Raw genomic sequence first — 24,577 nt, 5'->3', positions numbered from 1 at the left:
CACGACATGGTCAGTGACATCACTGATAACATCTCAAATAGCATCACTGATTACATCATCCAATGAGTGTAAGTGGTTGTATGGATGTGTGGGTGTGAGAGGCTGTAAGTTGAGTGAGTGTGTGCTTGTATGGGTGAGTGAAGGAGTGTGTCTGTGACTGTGTCAGTGAGTGGGTGGGTGGGTGGTTTTGAGTGGGTGAGTCAGTGAGTGTACGGGTGAGAGTGGATGTATCAGTGGGTTTATGCATAAGTGTGTGGATGTGCCAGAGATTTTATGGGAGAGTGAGTGGATGTAAGAGTAGCTGTATCGGTTGGTCACTGGGTGTGTGTGTGTGTGTGTGTGTGTGTGTGTGTGTGTGTGTGTGTGAGTGTGTGTGTGTGTGTGTGTGTCTGTATTAGTGGGTGAGTGGGTGTATGAGTTGCTGCATAGGCGAGTGGGTGTGTGAGTGCTTGTATGGATGAGTGAATGGATGGATGAATTAATGACTATCAGTGAGTGAGTGAGGAAGTGACTGTATGGGTGACTGTATACATAAGTGACAGGCTGAATCAGTGACTGTATGGGAGAGTAAGTGGATGTCTGAGTAGCTGTATCAGTAAGTGGGTTGGTGTGTTAGTGTCTGCTTTGGTGGGTGAGTGACTGGGTGTGTCAGTAATTGTATGGGTGAGTAACTGGGTGTGATATTTGTTGTACAGGTGTGCTACTTTGTGTATAAGTGCCTGTATCGGGGAGTGAGTGTCTGTCTCTGACTAGATAGCTGAGTGTGTGTGAATGCTTGTATGGGTGAGGGAGTAGGTATATTAGTGGCTGTGTGGGAATGTTATTTGTTTTTGTGAGTGGGTGTGCAGGTGTATGAATTGGTGTCTGAGTGGCTACATGGGTGTGCGAGTAGTTGTGTAGGTGTATAAATAGCTGACTTAGTAATGAATGGGTGAGTGAGTCGTGTTAGTGGCTATGTGAGTGAGTGTGTCTGTGTGTCAGTAATCTTATGGGTCTATTAATGAGTATGTGAGTAGTTGTGTTGTGTGTGGATGTACAATTGTTTGTATAGGGGTATGAGTTGGTGTCTGAGCTTTTTTGTGGATGATGTCATCAGTGATGTAATATGTGAGATCATAAGCAGTGTATTATGGGGGCACACGTTATAGATAGATGAGGTAACTATAGCTGCTGAAGTTCACTGGTTTTGTACCTGTGAAAAGTAAGCCTAACTACAAAGTCCCTGTAACCTTTGTTTTTTTTCAGTGAATTTCTATGTTTTTTTTAAACGTAAAGTAAAGTTGGACAGCTCTCACTTGCAGAAAGTGAAGAGTTTGCTCTGACTTGGCGGAATCTTTCAAAGCTCTTGCCAAGTGAGAGTAAACAGCTGTCCCAGGAGCTGGCCCTTGGGGGTGGCGGTCCCCAGGGCCATCTATGGCTCCAATGTGTATTGCTCCAGGGAGGTGGTGGTCCCCGGGGCCAGAGGACCGCAACAGACCCCCCTCATTGTTTTATTTTAGCCCCGGGTACGTCATGCTCCCCAAGGTTGCAGGGAGGTTGGGGGGGGGGGGGGGGGTGTATGCAGACCCCCACACTCTATTTGACCTGTGCCTCGGGTGGTCCCTGGGGATGCAGGAGGGCCAGAAGGCCCCCACCATGCAACTAAATCTTTGCCCTGGGGAGGTGGTGGTCTCTAGGGCTGCAGAATGGGGGCCAGATGGCCCATCACATTTAATTAAACATTAGCCCTTGGGTGCCGTGCCCTCACCCCCCATATTACTGATGTGGTGGTACTTGGGACACAGAGGGTGTTCACAGGTCCCCCTACATTAATTAAATCATCTTGCTAAGGAGAGGTGGCAGGGGCAGCGCGGTCCCTCCGGATGCAATCCAATAATTCCCCTGAGGAGGTGGCAGTCCCCATGGCTTTAGCAAGCTCATGAGGGGGGCCCTGTGCTCCCCCTCTTTATTTTTAGCATGCCCCCGGGACCCGGCCCGCCCAGGGGCTTCAGTAAAAGAAACTGGGGGGAAACTGCATTTTTTTTTTAAACGTTGGAAAAATACATGGATCCGGATCCACAGATTTTTTAGATGTTTAAAAATATAATGCTTTCTAGCCCTGGCAGGGTCCCTCACGGACCTTCAGCACCAGAGCTAAGGAGTCAGGGTGTCCCTACCCTTGACCCCTTTTTTTTTTTTTTTTTTAAACTTATTTTCCTGGGACTCGGCTTAAGCAGAGTCCCAAGATGGCTGCCAACGCTTCCTGCTTGAAGTGTTGACAGCCAATCAAATATCAGCACAGGGACATTTGGATCTGCATCTATATATATATATATCTATATATATATATATATATATCTATCTATATATATATCTATCTATATATATATATATATATATATATATATATATATATATATATAAACTCTTAATTTCTCCAAAACTACTGGATGGATTTACAACAAATCACAAAAAGCATGTTTTCAGGACCAAGATCTAGCTTTCTGCCAAATTTGATGTAATTACGTTCAGCAGTTCGGGCTGTAGTAGTGTTCAAAAATTTGAAAAATCCCACTGACATAAAAGGGAGACTTATTTCTCGACCACTGCTTGACAGATCACCTTGAAATTTTTTAGACAGCAGCTAAACTGACCAAAGTATAAGTTAAAATTTTGTGAAGATTCATCCAAAAACACCAAAGTTATTGGCAAAACAAAAAAACGCTCCATCTATGGTAAAAATGGTCCTAGCTATAACTACCTAGTGGCAACTAGGTTGTATATATATATATTTAATTTTTTCAATGAAAAAAAATCAAAGGTTACAGGGATGTTATGGTTCTAAATACATTCATACAAAACCATAGAAATTCAGCAGTTATAGTTAGAGGTATTTCAAGTAACTATAACTCGTGCCCTAATGTAACTATATTTTGCACCCTCGCCATGCACAGACATCATAAATTTTACTGAAGATGTTACAGTGACATTATCAATGATTTTATCAAAGATGTCATGAGTGCTGTAATCGGTGGGGTAATTGGCAGTGCATGGTGAGGGCGTGAGCTAAAGTTACCTTAGGGGGCAAGTTATAGTTACTAAGTATGATCTTAGTTCGCAGACCCTCCTCCGGGGATGGTATTGCAGGACCAAATTACCAAAGTAAACATCCCTCCTGACTGTTCAGGCAGTAGTGTTTAGTGAACACATGCAGGGACGCCCTCATAGCTGCTTGGCAGATGTCCAGGACTGAAACTCTGCGTGCTAACGCAGTGGCAGCAGCAGTTGCACTGGTAGAATGAGCATGCAAACCCTCAGGGCGTTGCTTCATAGCCAAAGCTGAGCACATTTTGATGCTGAGAAAAACGCATCTAGAGATGGTCCTTTTCTGCACTGCCCGTCCTTTCTTTGCACCCACATAACCAACAATGAGTTGATCGTTCACCCTGAAGTCTCAGCTACGATTAAGGTAGAACGTCAACACTCTCTTTGGATCCAGGTGGATGAGTCTCTCCTCTCCACGAGAATGATGTGGGGGTGCGTAAAAAGTAGGCAAGGTGATGGACTGGCCTACATAAAAGGGCGTGACCACTTTAGGTAGGAAAGGGGCCCTTTCTGATCGGAGGTCTAGGATATGGCAGAGGCACTTGTCCTTTTTTGGGTACCAGAAACTTCCTTGCAGAGAAGCGCCAAGTGATCCTCTGTCATCCGATTGTAGGTTGGTGGCATGGCCAGAGTGGTACTCTCGAAGGGAAGGGAGTAGCCCCTTCGGACGACTTGCAAAACCTACCTGTCTTTCGTGATGGATTCCCAATGGGGCAGGTGATGGCGAATCCCGCCTCCAACTGGTCTGAGGTGTAGAGATGGACTATGAAGGTTTGGATGTTGCAGGGGGAGATTGGATGGAGTGGGGACTGGGCCGACTGCTGGCTCCATGATCCATATGAGCATTGGATTCCGCGTTCTCATCCACGTAGAGGCTAGGCAGCATGCGGGGTGCGTGGCTGGAGGGAAATTGGGTGCCCCTTCCATAGCCACAAAAGGGGGGGAAGTGGGCTGAGGGGGGCGAGGAACAGCTGCGAGACCAAGGGACCAAGCTGTAGCCCGGGACTCCTTAAAGCGCTCGAGCATGGAGTCCGTTTTGTATCCGAAGAGACGGGGGCCATCGAAGGGCATGTCCATAAGCAATTGCTGGATATCCCCCGAAAAGCCAGATGTCCTCAACCAAGCGTAGTGCCGTAAGGCCACCGCCAGCAGAACTAATCTGCCTAGTGAGTCGGTCGTGTCCAGTCCACAACCAATCATGAACTTGGCTGCATCCCTCCAGTAAGCAACAGTTTGGGAGAGAAAGGCCTGCTCCGGGACCTGTAGCAGCACCTGTGCGACCGTATCCCATTAAGTATGGGAGTAGCAGCCCAAAGGCATGTGGTGTTCATGGACTGCAACACCACCTCGAGGAAGAGAATAACTTCTTCCCAAGCTGGTCCAGTCATTTTTGATTCTCTTTCAGTTGGTGCAGAAGGGAATGCACCATAAGAGGAAGAAGCCTGGATGACCAAACTCTCAGGCGTTGGATGTTGAGTTAGGAATTTAGGGTTGTTAGGAGCAGGCCTATGGCAGAGGGTGATTGTCCTGTTGACAGGAGCCCATATGCTGGGTTTAGACCAAGTCCCCAACAGGACATCAATGAGGGCTTCACTGAAGGGCAAAAGGGGTTCAGATGTAGAAGACTGGGGATGAAGCACCTCAGTCAAGAGATTATTCCTGACAGCCATGGAAGGCCATTCGAGGCCCAGGCGCTCTTATCACCACCATTGAATATGAGGCTCCCTCCTCTGTAGCCACAGTAGGGGGAGAAAGCATGCCAGCATCAGGGAATGTGTCAAGACCACTGGCTTCACTCAACTCCTGAGCCCAGTCTACATCAGGGTCATCTAGCTGATATACCAAAGGGTCCAGCGACACGCCCATACTCTCACTGGACCAGTACCCATAAGCATAAGGGTCAGGATCCAACCTGGGGAATGAGATCCGCGTCGAAGTCTGAATCGTGCTGTTCGCCTCCAGGTCGTAGTCGGGAATCAGTATGGGGTTGACCGTGATCGTGGGCCTGACTGACATCGGGAGGGACGACTTCTGTACCGGTGCCAGGGAAGGTCGCAATAGCACGACCGTCGTCGACTCAGATCCAGTAACGGATCCTGGGATGCCATCCGGAGCCGAGGTCCTCAGTGCAGAACCTGAGGGGGCTCCGGCCAACCCAACTGGGCCCGAAGGCATCACAGGGCAGTCAGACTGTCCAAATACGAGGCTCATGGCATCATAAAACTCCCTGAGTTGGGCAGGGTTGGCTCCGGTTCCCGGAAACTAGAGAAGGCGCAGAGCCGACCTAGAAGCAGGCTCCAAGGAGGGAGGCTGACATCGATGATGCTCTTACCGCATGATCCAAGTGACGGGGTGAAGTCAAAGAATGTTTGTTCTTCTTCTTCGAGTTCTTCTTCTTGTGACCAAATGTCCTGAGGATTTGGAGTGGGACGAGGATGAGTGGTGATGGCTCCGTGAGCGATCTCGTGACCTTCCTCTTGAGTGAGACCGAGAGCGCCGGGCAGCTTTGAGCTTTAGGGACTGCTCCCTCAAAGCCTTTGGGTTAATTGCCCGGCATGTCGAGCATGACTTTAGGTGATAGTTGTGCTCCAGGCATCGTAAGCACAGAGTAAAGATCCATTACCAACGTCAAGCGTTGACAGGAGTCACACAGCTTGAATCCGGTTCTCCGTGACGACATGTTGACGCACCAGGGGGTCAAAAAATGACTGAAGGTAGTTCTTCTCTGCATCTGCGCGTAGGCTGGTGAGGAAAGAAAATAATTGATGCCAGCGTGCTGTGGTGGAGCTTATATACGACTGCAACATCATCTTAGCGACCACGATACCAATGACGGAAGAAGAGTAGACCGATGCCACCTGACGATGTGCAAGGGTACTGCTTGAAGAAAAATCTCCAGATCCAGTCTGACGCCTGGGGAAAATTCTAAGGTAAGGAATCTGCAACTAGAAGTCTTTATCAGATACAAGTAATGAGTCAATGATCTAGGGGAGGGTAAAACTCAAGAAGAGGAAAGAAAGCCCACAAATTCTAACGAATAGGAAGCAAATGAGTATGACAAAAAATAGCCAATGGTAAGCAGTCGGAGGGCTCCAAGCCCAGTTTAAGCTAACAGTACATCTTGCAATGTGCTGTCTGCAAGACAATTTTTAAGAATAAACAACATCCTAGAAGAAATAGCCATAGACATTCTTGTCTTCGTCCTCTGGCAACTTCAGGGAATATTCTCATAATTATAGGATTACAACCAAGTCAATAAATTAATGCAGGGTCCTGTATGGTGTATGTCATATCTGTTTTTTGTCCTAGTTCCTTTGCAGCTCGGGGCCCAAGAGTTACAAGTCAGAGAGCCTGAAATCAGTGATGGAGTGCTCTCTGTAAGTCACAGTATTCAATACTTGAGAGAACGTGAAACCCAAAACACAAAATAATGTTGGTACTCACTAAGAAGGAAAACTGGATGACATCACAAGTCAACTGGCTATTGAATGTACTAAAATTCCATGCTCATAACTGTGATTAACGGGCAAAGTTTATAAGAGCGGTAGTGAATCCAAAGTGGACTAACAAACTGATGATCATTTCTTGTTGAGGATCCCTGGAAATTACTACATAATACATGTCACAACCTTCACAGGCTTGTATTTTGGTAATGTGAAGGGAGTACCAACAGAGCATGTGGCACCATCAGGACCACTTGGTAGCAAAATGGGACAATTAGGCACCATTGTTTAAGATAAGGATTGAAATGGACCATAAAACCACAGCTTGTAGGATAACATTCTCAGTTGTCCTGAGTTCAGGCTGATCAACCAAAGCCAATAGAATATGACCCAGGGGTCTAGGTTGAAGAGGGGGTCAAAACCTAAAGTTAAATTCAGACTCAGTAAATTTTAATATAGACTACCACAAAGTCAATGAGCAGTTACATGGCATTCTGTGGTCATGCTCTTCCTGGGCTTCCATCACTAAAGGGAGGGGAAGCAGCAAATAGTCATTCATACTGTTATGTTTTTACAACAGTTACATGAAAACAATCCGCTAGATTTCTCATGACTCTTCAGCAAGTGCAGGTATGAAACAATTTACCAATTCTGGACTGGACGAACAGACACGTAATGAATCGTTCATCTCCTTCAATTTACCTGGAGATAATGCTTATCAAGCACAGAACAACACTACAGGCTGGCAGGCTCTCAGGCATAAATATGTACTGCTGTTTTGGTAATTGTGGCAGCCTTTCAAAACAAGTGTGCTCACATAAGAATCAACAATGTTATTTTTAAAGGATTCATATTAAGCAAGTTTTTGTGTGGAATAAATTATACAAAATATTATTAAAACTAAGTACATTAATAATAGCATAGGCAAGAAATGCCAATATTATGAAAATTGCCAACGTATTATGTCCTAGTTCCCTTGCATCTCTTAAAGCATAAACTTTTTTGTCATAATGGTGGTCCGTCTTTCAACAGAATTACCACACAATGATACCAGTAAATCATTTATGTTTGTCCACTCTACAGGGCTGTCTGCAGCAGTGGCTGCCACAAACGTCAGGGGGACGACGACAGGGACAGTGGGGAAACAAATTAAAATGAAAAAAAATAAACACTTACCTTTCTCATCGCCGCCTCACGCTCTTCTTCCGGCTCAGGCTCCTCAGCAATCCTAGCGCTGCTTTCATGCTAAACCTAGAATGAAAGCAGCATCAGGATTGGCCTGAGTGGCTTTGCCTGCCTCTCAAACACTTCCCTGGGGTTTGTGCAGTTTCTCCAGCCTGGCTGTTCAACACACCCAGACTTGAGACCTAAGATGGCCGGACAAACAGATATGCGCACTTAAGTGCACTCTCTCCTTCTCTCCACTCCCACCTTCCTGCAAATAAAATGATACTAAACTATTGTTTTATTTTTTCACCTCTTGGCTCATGGCAAGGGGAACAATGCTCCTCCGCCATTGCGGAGGAGCCATTCCGGGCTGTCTGCACAAATAAGGTTAAGTTAATCCACTGCTGGAAAAGTTACTATCAGACAAACAAGCCTCAGATGTTCTTAGATAGCTATTGTGCTGGATGTAATGTCACTAAAGCCTGATCTCTCTCCTTGACAAGGTTGTGGACAGCCATTATATATTATTTTGAGTGTTTATTTTGAGAAAAATATACCCTGTGATTATGATGTAAAGTGTGAGAAATAATGTTAGAGTTCCTGTCACACACATGAAAATCTGAAGCTAATTTGCTTTCCAAAGCACCATCTATTCAAAGGAACACAAAAATACATTAACAAGAAGCACAGCATATAAAACGCACACTAAATACGCACATTGCTGTACAATAATGAAACAAAATGCATCAGCTACTGCAGCTCAGAACACTGACTTATATGTCTTAAGCAAATGAACAACTGCACCATTGTAGTGTTTACATATAATGCTTCATATTTCATTTTATCTTCTTTCAATTGTTGCAATGCTAGTTATTTGCTGGGTGTGTTCTTATCTGGAACTACTACTGCATTGGTTATCGTAAGGTTCTGGAACTCAGGGATGGTTAGTTGCCTGCTCTTCCAGGAGGTTGCCGGTGCAGTCGTGGGTCCTCGTGTCAATTAAACCTGCTCTTCAATTTTAATTCTTCTGGTGTCTGATATTCTACTTTACTTCTTCACTGTCAGGCCATGAGGATTGCTTATTACATGTTTGGTACCAGAAGTATGGTGATGCAGAAACTGTGTTTCGTCTGTTGAGGACCCATCAACGGCATTTTGTGCCTTGGACGTACTTTCTTTCAATTTTATTGACAACCTGCCTGCCTTCACGTGCTACTGTCAACCTTAGAAGAAAAATTTGGCGTGACAGACGTATGGGGAATAAATGACAGCAGAAGAGCAGTAATGTCTCACCTGACTTTTGATGTTTTCAACGAGCTGCCTACATTCCATTTTGGCTTGCAATTCTTCACGGTGCAGCAGGCGTGCAACTATTTGTTGCCTAGTCTGGTGCCCTCAATGCAGCAGCATGCCTCTGTGATGTTTTTTGTCACCTTCTTGCTGCTCTGCATTCCAATGTCATTGCGCCACGGTCCGTTCCTCTGCGTGATCGGCCATATTGAATTGGGGAAAATTGGAAATGACTGCATATCCAGACCATTTCCTTGCAGCACTGTTTACCAGCACTGTGGTGAATCGGCACAGTTTTCCTCAAGCAGCAAGGAATTTTATGTTGTATTGGAGAATGTAAGGTCCTCCATTACCCTTTTATTAATCTATTGAAAGGGTTAATCACTTCAACTTTTTTTTTCCTTTGACCTATTTTTGTTTGTTTGGCTATGGCCACTAGTCAAGGAGTAGTTCACCCTCCACCAATTCTCCCTAAATTAAGAAAACCAGAAATCAAATGGTGTGAATGGCTGCATATTTTTGAGAACTACCTTACAGCAATAGATGCTTATGGATATTGCCTTGACAGGAAAATGGCACTGTTATTCAATCATCTAGGAGTTGCTGGTCAGGGTGTGCTTGATAATTTGATAAACAAAACAAAAAGGAATACAAGAGCAAGGAGGGCATAATTGTAGAATGTGCTATTGTTGTAGATACAAAAATCACAATGGTAACGACCCTTCTTGTCCTGCTATTCATAAAAAGTGCAATCGGTGTCATAAAATAAGACATTTCCAAAGGGTTTGTAGAGGTGTTTTGAGTGGTAATGGCGGTGCCAGCATTGTGAGAATTAGCAATGTACATGCTGAGGATACTGTTGATCTGAATGAAGAGACCTTGAGATGTACTGACAAGTTTTCCAATTTCTTATTGACGGTTGAAGTGTCTGATTCACTTCTAAATAAGCCTGAAAGACGTATTAAGGTGCCTATGTATGAAGCTATTATTGATTCTAAACATATTACTGTTTTGGCTGATTCTGGAGCAACAATCACCATATAAGCTGATCAAACTTACTACAAATTGTGGCCCAAGCCTTTGGCATTGGCTTGTCCTGATGTCAGCCCTAAGGCACTTAGGGCCTCATTATGACCCTGGCGGTAGAGAACCGCCAGGGCCAACGGGGGCGGGAGCACCGCCGACAGGCCGGCGGTGCTCCCTTGGGCATTCTGACCGCGGCGCTTTGGCCGCGGTCAGAAAGGGAAAACCGGCGGTCTCCCGCCGGTTTTCCACTGCCCCTAAGAATCCTCCAAGGCGGTGCAGCTTGCTGCGCCGCCGAGGGGATTCTGACAATCCTTACCGCCATCCTGTTCCTGGCGGCTCGCCCGCCAGGAACAGGATGGCGGTAAGGATTGTCGTGGGGCCCCTGGGGGCCCCTGCAGTGCCCATGCCAATGGCATGGGCACTGCAGGGGCCCCCGTAAGAGGGCCCCGCTAGTATTTCACTGTCTGCGTAGCAGACAGTGAAATACGCGACGGGTGCAGTAGCACCCGTCGCACCTTCCCACTCCGCCGGCTCGATTACGAGCCGGCATCCTCGTGGGAAGGGAGTTTTTCCCTGGGCTGGCGGGCGGTCTTTTGGAGACCGCCCGCCAGCCCAGGGAAAAACTCATAATACCCTCAGCGGTCTTCTGACCGCGGAGCGGTATTATGGAGGGCGGCATCCTGGCGGGCGGCCTCCGCCGCCCGCCAGGGTCATAATGAGGCCCTTAGTGATCAATACATTGATATTTTAGTTTTGTCCACTTTACAATGTCTGGGTAGATTCATTGTAACCAAAATGTATGTTGCAATCGAAGGCAGAGACATTGTAGGATGGAAAGACCTGGTCAGACTTGGAGTTATCTTACGTCATGGTCAAGACGTTTCTGCTGTGCTGGGGGAAATGTAAGTTTGCATAAACATGTATCATGTGTTGAAATGACCAGCAATATTGTGGATTGGATGACTGTGTTGTTTCCTGATGTTTTCAAAGACCAAGACGGTACAGTGTGTGGATGTGAGCATGGGATAAAGTTAAATGAAGGTGGAACTACAGTGGTGCACAAATTGAGACCAGTACAATTAAGTGTTAGAGAAAATGTGAAGGACTTATTACAGAAGTTGGAATGTGAGGGAATTATTGCTCCTACAAATTCTTACGCATAGGTTTCTCCGATCGTGCTCACACAAAAAAAAGTCTGGTGACCTGAGATTGTGTGTGGACCTGAGATCGTTAAATCAAAATATCTTAGTGGATTGTCATACCCTTTTACATATACAGGCGATGATTGCTAATATTAGGCGATCAAAAGTTTTTCTCCACAATAGATCTTCATTCTACGTACCACCAGATTCTTTTGAGTGAAGGTTCTCAGACCCTAACCACATTTGTCACTCCATTTGGGGCATTCAAGTACTTATGTTTGCCGTTTGTAATTGCGTCTGCGGCAAGCGTGTTCCAGAAAATGATGGATGTCTTGTTTTGGGATATGCCTCATGTTCAGGCATTTCAAGACGACATCTTGATTTTTACTGAAACCCAAGAACAACATATACAAGGTCTGGAAAGAGTGTTGCGCACATTACAAAATAGAGGTATGACTGTCAAACCTAGCAAATGCAATCTGGTGGTACAGGAAGTGGAATACTTAAGCCACTCTACTTTGGGGGAGGCCATAAAACCGAAATTCAGCAATTTGGAAGCTATCAAAAATCCTCCTCCTCCTGCTAATAAAGATGCCTTGTGTTCAATTTAGGACTATTCAAATAATATGACAGATTTGTGCCAGGTTACGCTTTAGTGGTACAGCCTTTAAGATCTCTTCTTAAGAAAGGTAACAAGTTTGAGTGGAATAGTGAAATCAATATTGCCTTTAAAATATCAAGAATTTGGTGCTCACTGCTCCAGCTTTACAACCATTTGTTCCCTCCGGAAAGCCATTCATTACAGTGGATGCTGGTTTGGGCACTGGGTTGATGGCCACGAGAATACTGTAGCATTTGCTTCCAGAACCCTTACTGCTACTGAGACCAATGATAGTAACATCAGGAGAGAAGCTTTGGCGTGAGTGTGGGCAGTGTAGAAATTCAAAACTTACATCTGAGGTACCACTTGTGAATTGTACACAGATCACAAACCTCTTGTCTTTCTGTTGAATGGTAATGGAATTAGGCAAAGCATCTGCACATTTAGTTTGTTTATTTTCTAAGCTGTAGGAGTATGACTTGGTGGTCAAATATATTCAAGGTGGCAGGAATATTCGGGCTGATTGCTTGTCCCGCACACAACTACCTTATGATGAGACGGATGTTGATTCTGAAGAGAAGTGTGTTGTAGCTTTGGTGGATGTGCTAGCAGACTCCAATGGTCACATTACCTAGGATGACTGGGTAACAGCCGTGGCTGGAGATAAAGTGTTATCCAAGGTGTTAACATTTTTAAGAACAAGTTGGCACTCTGAAAAAAAAAATAACTGGTGAACTAAGATGCTCTGAGCAAGTAGCCAAGGAATTATCTTGGGAAAATAACATTTGGTTCAGGGGCGATGTTGTTGTTCCAAACACTGAATTTAGGAACAAGATTATTAGATTATTAGAATTGTCCACGAGGGTCATAGGAGGGTTCCAGCAACTTGTAAGAAATTGAGGTTGACATATTGGTGGCCAGGGTTAGACAAACAAGTTTCTACCTACATTGATAGATGCTCTGAGTGCACTGTTTCTGACAAATATTGGAAAATCACTACTAAGCCTTTGTTTCTGGTTCCTTTTCATGAGAAACCTTGGGAGAAAATAGCTTTAGACTTCTTGAGACCTTTCAACCTTTTACCAAGGAATAAAATCTATCTCATTGTTGTCGTAGATTATTTTTCAGAATGGATTTACTACACTTTTGTTGAAGTCACAAACTCTGACACACTAGTTTATTTTCTTGACAAAATATTCAGGCTAGAAGGCTCATCTAGTATCATTGTTACGGACAATGGCACGCATTTTGTTTTAAAACAGATGAATGACTTCATGAACTTACATAACATTAAACATTCACAAGTAGTTTTGTACAATCCCTCTTCTAATGGTCTAGTTGAAAGGGCTAATCAAATATTGAAAGATGGAATTCAGACTGCTTTACCAGCTAATATTACAAGATAAAATCTGGGAATATTTAACAACCCCTCATTCTACAACTGGAGTTACTCCTTTTAAGCTCCTTAGAGGTAGAGATCCCAGAACAAAACTTACGTCAGAATGGATGTCAGAGGCGTTAAAAGGTAAATATAGATTACAAAATAACAATGAAAATTTCTCTCCGAGATGCAGATTACTTGATAAACAAGTAATACAGAAAACATACTATGACAATAGGAAAAATGTTAAGAACGTAGATATCAATCTCATGGACTAGGTATTAATCAAATACCATTTAGAGTAAGTAAGGGTGAGTCCAAGTATGCATTACCTGTGAAGGTCATTAAGTCCAATAAGGCTTCTGTTCTGTTGGAAGGGAAAGGAAAGTGTAATAGGGACAGTGTCATTCCTCTATCTGATCACCAAACAAGTGTTTTTAGGAGCATGTATTCCAAAAGAGAAACTGAAAACTCCATGTTGTCAACTGATGTTGGAGATACTAACATTAGACATTTAGGGCAAACTAACGTAACTAGAGAAAACAGTTTGTTGCCTTGCACAACACAAACCTTTGGGTTGTTCTTTCCGGAGTACATGGATAACACCACCATTACTTCAGTAATAGAGGTTGATTGTTTTTGTTCTGGCTCTGTTGAAGTTGAGCTAGAACCTGGATCCACTCGCAATTTGCGTGTTATCAATTTGCCTACTAAACTTCATGACTATTTGTATATTAGGTATATTTGCTATTTTTAAGAATGTTTTTCTTTGTTTAAAGGGAAGGAGGTGATGTAGTGTTTACATAGTCATATTTCACTTTATCTTCTTTTAATTGTTGCAATGCTTGTTATTTGCTGTATGTGTTCATATCTGTAACAACTATTGCATTGGTCATCGTAAGGTTCTGGAACTCGGGGACAGTCAGTTGCCTGCTGTTCCAGGAGCTTGCAGGTGGCTGCTGCAGTTGTAGGTCCTTGTGTCAATTAATCCTGCTTTTCAATTTTAATTGCAAAATATATGACAGTATGCATATTGGGATGTCACAGACCAAATATACAAAGTTGAGGTTGAGCTGTGACTGAGAAGCTGATGAAGCAGAGCTGGCCCACCTGCCAAACTGAAATCCGTTATCCTTACTCTTAGGCCTGGCAGGATATGGACATGTATTTCTACAACTCCCCAAAACAAACTACTGGCTTTGTGAGGGGCAGATACAAGCAGGTTTCCAAGTCACAGTACAACGGAACAAGAAGGGACTCCTCACAGAGGACACCATTCACGTTGCCCATGGATTTTCCAGACATACATCAAATCAACCACACTTCATACATACAAACACATTCATGGGGACATGTTGGATCCAATTTACAGAGGACTAAATAGTTGTTCCTTGAGAGAGTTGGTAAAGTCCCTCTCTCACTGGTTCATGTGACAACAGTTTTGTGTCTACATTATTACTTAGCAGCCATCAACCGAGAAGTTTTTGAGGGAGCAAAAACAGGTTATTGTTAGTTTTACTAAAATTATATGTATTTACTTGTAGGGGCTTTCATCCACCCCTCTTCATCGATTCGCCTGTTTTTGTGTCAGTCACTTTTATTTCCACTCACTACAGCACACAGCCTGGGACATTAGATTAACCGACTTCAGCCACTGTCTAAGTTTCCTGTTTGTGATGGCAATGTGCTCTTTCACAAGGAGCACACCCAAACACAAAGTTATTCACTTAACTGCCAGGGATGACCATGCAGACAACTGCTTGAGACAAATTAAAACTCTTCTGCTTTTAGCCAATGCTTTTTCAGGGTTCATGAGAACCGACAGCTTCCCCAACAATAAAGTTTTTCAAAAACCATGACAAAACAAGCATTTGTCAATGCTTGTTTAAAAGTGTAATTTCTTCACTGTACTATGTGGGCCTGCAGTAAGTATGTTTAAATGCATACATTTCAATAGGGACCACACAATCAGTCAGGCTTCAAGTAATAAAAACTATGGCACTGGCATCATCATTAGAGGTAAAGTGAACATCAGTTTTAATAATGGAACGATTAGGTTGGTTTCAGTGGATTTTAGTCAAGCACTGCTTATTATTGGTTGCTGTTCTATGCAGAGTGGTTTGATGAGCTCAAGTGTGAACGAAAAAGGAATGGCTGAGTGTTCTGACCATGGCAATGGAACTTCTGTAGCAGCCCAGATATTATCTAAGTTTGAGAGAATAAGATCTAAATTTTAGCCTGGTGGATGAGTAGGCCTGACACAAGCTGATTAAGGCCTAGTGTAGAGTAGTTGTCTAAAAGGTATATAATTTTGGGAGGGTGAGGTTCTTTACCCATAACATTTTTAATAATAGTTTAACTTTTAGTTACAGGTAGGCATGTTGCATCTGGGATGCCAGTCCCTGGATGGCATTCAAAATGGTTGACTGCCCCACAGAGATGGAACTCAGGAGGTCAATAGCCTCCTCACTGAGGGCAGCATGGCTGACTGGGGAAGGTGCAGAGGTGCCTGTGTCAAAGGAGACACCCATCCTCCTGGGTGAGCGGGCACAGGCAATTGGGTGGGGAGCTACAGGGTGGGTGGTGCTGGTAAGGGGGCTGGTGGACAAGGATGGTGCTGGGATGGACCCAGGTGGGTCCGCCACCACCAGGGAGCTTCCATCGGAGGAGGAATCCGAAGATGATGTAGCTGTACCGGTCTCCCCTGTGGTGCCCCCACGCTCCCTTGCCCTCCGTCCCACTGGTCCTTTCGGTGTCGGTGGACTCTGCCTCCTGGGTCCCGGGGCTGCAGCTTCCCCACTTGCCGGTGCCCCTTCTCCTTCGCCTGATAATGCTGATTCATACAAGGATAGAAGAGGACAGGGAGGGGGGGGAGAGAAAAAGGGAGGAACGAGTCAGTACCTAGCCATCCAGCACACATACCAACAAGTAATCTACTCCACCCCTGGCATGGCAAGGAATGGCTATGATACATTGTGCCCAAATATTGTTCATGAAGACATTACCTAATATTCAAGCTGTTACCTCCTAATTCCAACAAAATGACTCGTTTTGGACATGCTGCAGTCTGTCATCTGTCAGTCAGCTCTTTGCCTCTCATAGTTCCCTAATGATTTGTACCTTTGTGCACACAGGTGACTTTGGTTACCCCAAACTGCCCTGGCTCCTGACACCAGTGAGGTACCCTAAAACAGATGGGGAGGACAGGTACAATGAGGATCACAGCTGAACGAGGCATGTAATCGAGACGACATTTGGGCTACTGAAAGCAAAATTCAGATGCCTACATGTGTCCAGTGGTGCCTACAGTACAGACACCAGAAAGTCTGCCAAATCATTGTAGCATGTTGTCTGCTACACGGTCTTGCCCTGAGAAGACACATTCCACTTCTGGATGAGGAGGAGGTCGCAGCTGGACCAGTGGCTCAGGCTGATGACTTTGGAACTGAAGAGGAAGCAGATGAGGAGGATGCAGCGGACTCTACGACTGAGTTGATTTGGCAATTCTTCCAATGAATGCCTGGTATGTGTGGTCTAAAGTTAAAAGACTCTCTAACCCTGTCTGCCTAGTGACACTGTCCCTCCTTGTGTTTTGAATCAGGGGACATGAGTGCACTACATCCACCCATCTGTTATGCATTTTGATGGGATGCTGACTTACCATCAGGGGAGGTGTAACTGCTATACTGCCAAAGCCAAAGCCAAAGCCATGTGGTACTTGCTGTTGGCATGGCATGACTTCAGCATAGGGTTCCCCATGTTGCATGGTTTTAAGACTGCTGTTTGGATGTCAATGGTCTGGCCTCATACTATAACATAACAGTCCAGCTACCCATCCACACTGTTCCCAAAGCTGTTGTCTGGTACCCACCTGTATTAGACACTGTAAGATAGCTTTTCTGTTGGTGATGTTAGCTATGAGGAATTGTTCTTTTACTCTGTGACCTACAGACCTACCATGTAGATATATGGTGACCTCCCCACTGCAACATGATTCCAGTGGATTGTATTATGTCATGTATGTGTATTGGATGGGCAACATGGGAGACATCATTGAAGATTTACCCTATCTTGATCTATCTTCAGGTCAGATGTGTGTTTCCACTCTGCTTTCTGACATGACTGTTGGCACCTTTGGGATAGGATTACAGTACAGGAAGGATGTCATGACACACCTGCTTGACATTCCTGTCACATCTGTCTATTGGTCAGGCTTATTGACACCTATATTTGCATTTCATTCACATTAAATGGTACTGGTTACAATGATGACACATAAGCCATTACTGGACTGAAATGTGTTTATTGTGATTCAAAGTGCATTTGCTGAGGAGTGGAGTCATGGAGTTAGAAAGCATCGGAGTAGGTGGCCCAGCTGTTGGTTAAACAGATCCAGTCGCCAAGGGAAAATGGTTTTGTGGCAGTGGACAGTCAACTGGGTCTCTCAGTGGCACACAAAGGAGAATGTTCAGGAGAGAGATCACTTCCTGGCAGTGTTTTTGGTCTTGGCCTCAATTCCTGCAGGATGCCTGGATTGACAACCTTGTTTGCATGGGGGATCCTCAGCTGCAGTGGTGCTACTAGCCTGCGGGTCCTCAGGCTGGGCCTCCATTGCAGTAGCTGTGGTAGATATAGATGGCACAGGTGTTGATTGGCTACTGGTAGGGGCCTGCTGGTGGGTGAAGTTCGCATGCAAGATGCTGCTAAGTTCAGTGACCATCCCACAAATGAAGGCCATGGTGGCATTGTGAGCCTGCCACTGCTGCATGGCCTCCTGGTGGGATTACCTCTGCAGCCTCTGGTTCTCCTGTAAGGTTGTCAGTATTTGACTCATCCTGTCCTGGGATTACTGGTATGCTCCCATGACTCTGGAGATGGCCTCCTGACCAGTCGTGTCCCATTGGTGCCTCCTCCCTTGACCCACAGTTGCCCTCCCACTGCCCCTTGCCCACTATGCCTGTGACCCTAGCAAAGTGTGCTCACTGCCACTGACACCAGGATCTTCATCGTCTTGGGAGTTAGGTGGTCAACTCAGGTCCCTGTATTGTGGGGCACACTATAGATTGATCTGTCTCTAGGACACAGGTTTGGGAGGAGGGCTTTCCTGTGCTGTAGCCACACAGGTGGAGGACTCAGATGTGGGCAGGATGAGGCGGGTGGTGGTGGACTGATAAATCATCCAGGATGGGCCAGGTGAGGCGTCCCTTTCCAGACATCCAGAGTTGAAGTCCTCAATTGTGCCTACTTCCAGGGGATGACTGTCCATCTCTGGCAACCTCTGCTGGGTGGCAGTAGTAGGGATACCAGTGGATGGAGAGGAAGTGTGTTACAGTGTTGAAATGTACTTAATTATCACATGGTTGTTTGCAATCATAGCCTTGACATGCTTTTCAGTGATGGCAATGACAGCTGCTTGGCCACTGGTAATGTTTAAGGGCTGATGGATAGTGCTGTTGTATGCTTGTAGTATAGAATGTTGTGGTCATCAAATCTGTCATTGCCATGTATTAGTGAGCAGTCCAAGTATCCTGTAGGTGAAAGGGGTGACATGGTTATACATGCAGGTATCCTAATGTGGAGCGAAATTAGCAGTTATACAAGGTGGGGAGTGTTGCCTTGTGGTAGTTGTAGTACAGTGGGAGATATCCGTGCACTTGGTGGGCCTGTGTGGGATTAGTGGTAGTGGGGAGGTGTGACATGCAAGGGAGGGTATTGGGTTCAGGATGGATTGGTGCATGTAAGGGTGATGTGAGGGGGTGTAAGGGTGGTGGGGGTACATGCTGTGCAGGAGTACATGGTGCCTGGGGAGTGTTGTTGACTTACCAGAGTCCAGTCCTCCTGGTATTCCGGTCAGGCCCTCTGGGTGCAGGATGGCCAAGACCTTCTCTTCGTCACGATGATAACCCTGGGGGAGGAGGTGGGAGTCCACCGCCAGTCTTGTTGATGGCTATCTGGTGTCTTGCCGCAATGGACCAGACCTTCCCTCGTAGGTTGTTCCACCTCTCTCTGATCCACCTCCATCTGTCTGATGGTTTCCCACTGAGTTCACCCTGTCGATGACCCTCTGCCATAACTCAGTTTTCCTGGCTATGGATGCATGATGGACCTGTGCTCCAAACAGTTGTGGCTCCACTCTGATGATTTCATCTACCATGGCCCTCAACTCCTCGTCCGTGAATTGTGGGTGTTTATGTTGTGACATGGTGGATGTGTTGTGGATGGTGGGGTGTGTAATGTGCAGGGATGCAGCGTGTGCTGTTTGGTGAGGTGGGGTTGTGTGGTTCGGTGTACTTGTGGTGTTTGTGTGCAGTGGCAATGTGTTTGTTGTGTGCAGGAGTGCAGTTGTGTAGTGTGTGCTGTGTGTTAGGTGTGGTGGTGCCTATGGTATCCAGGTGCAGTGTCTTCTGTTTGTGCGTTCTTCCCTTTCTCTATGGCCGTTGCCACCTGGCCAAGTGCTTCATAAACTGCAACTTCCCAAACCCTAGGGTCACAAAATTACTTTTTGAGTAAGTGCAGGCCAGATAAGGTTGGTGATACCTCAGCTGATAAGGGTTGATGATGGCCATGCATGACTGGGCTTCACTAGGACATCCATGTCAGTCTGACGTGAGAGGAAGCGCACTTGCTATTTGATACTTAGCCTGAAGGCATTTTGACTCACATGTTAAGCCCAAAGCTCTCCGGCATTCAGGAGACTGCAACAGCCCTGGAGAGCCAGGAAGTGGGGTTGTCTGGTGCCGCCTGATTTATTTCATCTCACAATAGGGCCTCCAAACGTCCTCTCTTAGCCAGCCGGAAATTGTAGCAAAGACTTAAAAACACTCCTGCTCTTGCCAACCAGTAGTCAAGAAGGCCAAATTCCAATTGGATCTAAGCAGCTGATGCATACCTCGGCAGACAAAAGGAGCCGTGTAGACATTCATGACCAACTTGTTTAGAAGCTTGCCATCCTTCCCCAGCAGGATTTCACTGCCAAAAACCAGGGATGGAATGAGTTTTGCGCTCGTTCCCTTCGGAAGTTGGTCAAGGCTCATCCCCTACAACAAGCTTTACAGTTTTGAAAAAGATGACAGGAAGGCCGCTGCCTTGGTTTCCACAGGTTCGTGTGTTGGGCAAAGAAGCACCTTGCTTCGACTGTAACACCCAGGTATTTATAGGTTTATTCATTTGAGAGCTTATTGCTCCGCTGAGGTACCAGCAATTGTTGATTTTCCTGTCCAGTATTAGAATCTTGGTTTTCCTTAAATTAACTTCCAGGTGGTTGACATTGGAATAAGAGTGCAAATCATTAAACAGGTGCTGCAATCCAACTCTCAAGTAACTAATCAGAACTAAGTCATCTGCATACAGTAAGTTGCTGAAGTTTTCAACTCCAATCTATGGCTGTTTATGTTGTAGAGAGCACTGGACAAATCAGAAATATAGAAGTTAAAAAGCAAAGGAGCCAGCATGCACCCCTGGTTGACCCTCTGCATATTTTCCTGGACAGACAGGTTCTGTGACCTAGTTTGACACAAATCCAGGTGTCATTGTGTAGTTGTGTGATAACCTCAAGACATTTCAGCGGGATGCCCCAGTTCTTTAGCTTTGTCCGAATGCTGCTCTGAAGTCCATTAAGCAGCTGTGAAGCCAGGTCCAAGATGTTATCGCCCTTTCTAATAAGAAGAATATAATCAGCAGGTTTGTCAAGGTGCCAGACTTCTCAACAAACCCGGTTTGATTCTTCGGGATTAGATCACTCAACTCGGCCCATTGAAGTAGCTCCTCCAGGAATAAGCTAGCAAACATTTTTGCTTCATTGTCCAGAAGCGATGTCAGCCCATAGTTGAAGGGGTCAGATTTAGAGCCACCTTTAAAGATTGGTTGCATGATAGCACCACACCAAGGGCCTGATTCTAACTTTGGAGGACGGTGTTAAACCGTCCCAAAAGTGGCGGATATACCACCTACCGTATTACGAGTCCATTATATCCTATGGAACTCGTAATACGGTAGGTGGTATATCCGCCACTTTTGGGACGGTTTAACACCGTCCTCCAAAGTTAGAATCAGGCCCCAAGTCTGGTATTAGTTAACTCCTTACACAATAATCAAATTGTGGAGTGAGTCTGCCAGCCCAGAAGGGATGCCTGGCTTGAAGGAGGCCTGAGGGAGACCATTCGGCCCAGGGCCCCGGTCTGATCGAGTGTTCGGCAAGATCAGAATCAGCTAGCACACCAAGGAGGATGGATCTTTAATGGAGGGAGTAGGACCTTCAGAGCCTCTGTAACTGGGAGGGCTAAGAGCCTCTATAGCACTTATTGGACAGGGCTTTGTACTCTTGCTGGATGGCATAGCAATCTGAGCTTTCTGCAAAGTCACTAGACAAGTGCCTGGAGAGAAGAATTGACCAATTCGATTCAGAGATGTTTGGTATTGTCAGTTCTACCTGGACCATTAACCTGCTGGTTTATCAAAACCCAAAACATTTTTTGAGTTGCTCTTTTTAACTCTCGTACAAGAGAGTCCTCTTGAACTGGTCTGTGCGCCTGGCCTTCTCAGCCCATACTGCTTGTTGGAGGCATTTCTACGGCAGCTTGAAATACTCAATCACTAGCTCTGTATTGCCTGGATTTTTGTGAACTGCTCTCACAGTGGTATTCAGAGCTTTCTTTGAGCTTACAATCATAGCAGTGGGGGGGGACAGCTTTGAGTAGGTTGGAGGTTGTGTATTAACTGCCCTTGTGTGTGGAAATTCACAAGCAGCAGGGTGGTAAAATTAGTCCACTCAGTGATCGAAGATGTATTTTCAGCAGCGACCGCACTTTTAATTTTCACACATTCAGCCATGATTTTGCCTTAGGAGTCATCCTAAACGTAAGTGGCCTAAGGTTGACAGGGAATGCTCCTCTGCTGGTGACACTGGCCAAAGTACTTGGTGCCAGGATGGTGTTTACTTTTGTAACTTGGGGGAGGATGATCTCTCTAAAAGCAAGGTACTATGCTGTAACTTTCCATTAAATTGAACATTTCCACGTTACATATGGTGTAATCAAGGAAGGACTGTGCTTTTGCCTGATCTTCTCCAGTTGGGCTGGAGAGCCCGTGGAACCCTTATACTTAGGACTTTAAAGCCCAAGTTGTTCAGCCGGCTGACCAACAGTTCCCTCAGGGGGTTTTGTGGACTTCCCTTAGGCGGTATTCGTTCTGTGATGTTTCACACACTATCAACGGCCAACTCTGGGGCTTCCTTGTTGATATCTTCAAAAAGATTCACAAAGAAGTCCCCCGTTATGATACAGTCCTTTGAGGGATGATCCCTATCCAGTCCAAATAAACCGACATAAGATGGGTCAGTTTTGACTTTTTTTTCGCTCAAACATGGGTTAATGTAAGTATTGACTAGCAGGAGCGGGTGGCTAGATCTATGGTTTAGCAGTTTAACTGTTTGTAGCCAGTTCTCTTACATATCTATAGGTTCAAACTAACCAGGTACACTGTTCCGAAATGTGTGATGCCTCAAAATCTATTCATTGAGAACATACAGGTCACCTAAAGCATTTGCCTGATATCCTTCACACTCCAGCAAAAATATAGGCTTGAGTCTCAGCATTTTCACAAAAGATCTCTAGCAATGAGCCTCCATGTGGGGCCAGTCAGGCATAGCTGCGCTGGCTCGACGAGGAGCAACACCCAATGACGAAGCATGCCACCTAATGGTGGGTGAGGACACTTGCTCCTACCAAGCAAGTTTTTTAGGTGACCTGTATGATTTCAATAGATTTTGGCTTGCAATTGTTCTTGGGAGAGTCTGAATTACATTTAAACCATTATAACCTCACTGAGCTTCTTCCATCAGTGGGCCACTCATCAAATGATCCATTTTTAGGCCCTTCTTTGGCCAAGAGTACGTAGGGGGCAGACCGCATGTTCTTACGGGCATCATGGACTGACATAGGGTTGCTTGCGGAGATGTGACTTGAGTATTTTCAGAGTTAGCATGGTTACAAGGCCCTGAAGAACTGCCTAGAAAGCCTGATCTTTACCACCCTTGGCTCCAGGGGAACCTGCTCCTCCCTTCTTTCCTGCTGTGTCTCCCTTGAGTCATCTTAAGCACTCGGACCAGTTTGGCGAAAGGTGCTTTCTGTTTAACTTATTTCTCTGCCACAGAAATCTAAATGAACATTTGAGTTGACAATGACAGGGCAGCACTGTGACTTGGACGTGAGGCCTCTGTGGACGGTGTACGCAGCTTCCTTTTTTGGGAAACGCTGTGTTTCTAGACCTTCTTTTTGAGAACAGCGGGTACATCAGTTGGTGGTGAACTATTGAGGAATGCCTACTGTTTTTGTTCTGTTGCTTCTAATGGCGCTTCCTATCTCTTTTGATTAGGGGAGATATAGAGGGAACTGAGACTGCACCAGCTGTGAAAGGTATAGCCTGGGAAGACACTGCATTCGTCTGCTGAGCGGCGGTCAAACCTACCAGGGTTGAGTGGGGGGGGAGGGGGGGGAGGTTCTAAATGATGGTCGGGGACTGCTTTCTAAGAGTGCATGGGGACTTTTTCTGAAGGCGCATCAGTTGTATTGTGGCCAGTCTGCTCTGCCCTGCAGAGAGCGGCATACTCGGTTGCATAGCCATTTGCCAAGCGGAGTGTTGGGAACCTGAGGGCTGGGTATGACACCCCAAATTGGGGTTTGCCCAGTTCCTTCTCTGATACTTTTTTATTTTGGATAAGACGGTGTTGAGGAAGGTTGGGAGCAATGACAAGTTGTTGATAACTGGAGAGCAGCTGCATTATTACTGCGCCAAGTTAGAGCTGGATTGAACTCTAATTATAAGTTTGTTTGAACTTTTAAGTTTATTATCAATCCAGGCAGTGAAAACAGCGAGGGAGTTCAAGATGCCAACCTGAAGATCCAACTTGTCTGAATGGTAATTAAGGGTGGCTACCGTGGACTGAAGGGTCTGCAGTAGCAGTGACAAGATGGTGCCCAGTACTGCCAAGGGACGATCAGGTTTGGCATTGCTGGTTGGGCCATGGTTACAGGGCTCCCCAGAAAAGGAGAGTGACAGTTCCAGTAATGATTTATCATTCAGCTTCGTGCAAACAGCCTTAGTTTGAATATAGTCATTGTTGTCAAGTAGGGAAGAATTTGTTGGAGAAAGCAGAACTATGCTTCCCACTGTTGCGCGGTCCTGTTATACAGGTGGATGACTAAAAGGCATTTTCAGATTAATTACAAGTACCTATGTCAAACTTGCTGGTGAGGAGATTGTATTGCGCTCACAAACCACGTTATGAGGGGCCAGGGCAGACCCAAAGGTAAATTGACCTGAAGTAATTGGAGCAAGACAAGGGCTGTTAGCCTCTAGAGAAGCCTGTAGTAGAGCACTTATGACAGGGCTGCTGGTCAAAAAAGCAGTTGGCGGGCTGATGATGGACGCTGCTTGATACATGAAT

The 24,577-nt window shown here is 45.5% G+C and overlaps 1 protein-coding gene across 3 annotated transcripts in view; it reads right to left on the bottom strand.

Annotated features, from left to right (window-relative positions):
* WDFY2 (WD repeat and FYVE domain containing 2) overlaps window positions 1-24,577 on the bottom strand; it is a 450,542-nt gene that overhangs the window by 163,266 nt on the left and 262,699 nt on the right. The window contains exon 7 of one of the 3 annotated variants that reach the window (XM_069205446.1): window positions 12,905-15,967. The exons of the other annotated variants lie outside the window; for them this stretch is intronic. Within the exon in view, the coding sequence (XP_069061547.1) occupies window positions 15,501-15,967 (467 nt within the window). The 3' untranslated portion in view covers window positions 12,905-15,500. Of the gene's footprint in view, window positions 1-12,904; window positions 15,968-24,577 lie in introns of those variants that run through there. 3 annotated transcript variants of the gene reach the window in all.

Source organism: Pleurodeles waltl, chromosome 8 (assembly GCF_031143425.1).
Source record: "Pleurodeles waltl isolate 20211129_DDA chromosome 8, aPleWal1.hap1.20221129, whole genome shotgun sequence".
NCBI lineage: Eukaryota > Metazoa > Chordata > Amphibia > Caudata > Salamandridae > Pleurodeles > Pleurodeles waltl.
Note: the sequence above shows the minus strand (reverse complement) of the source record. Positions and strands in the feature narration are given on the sequence as shown.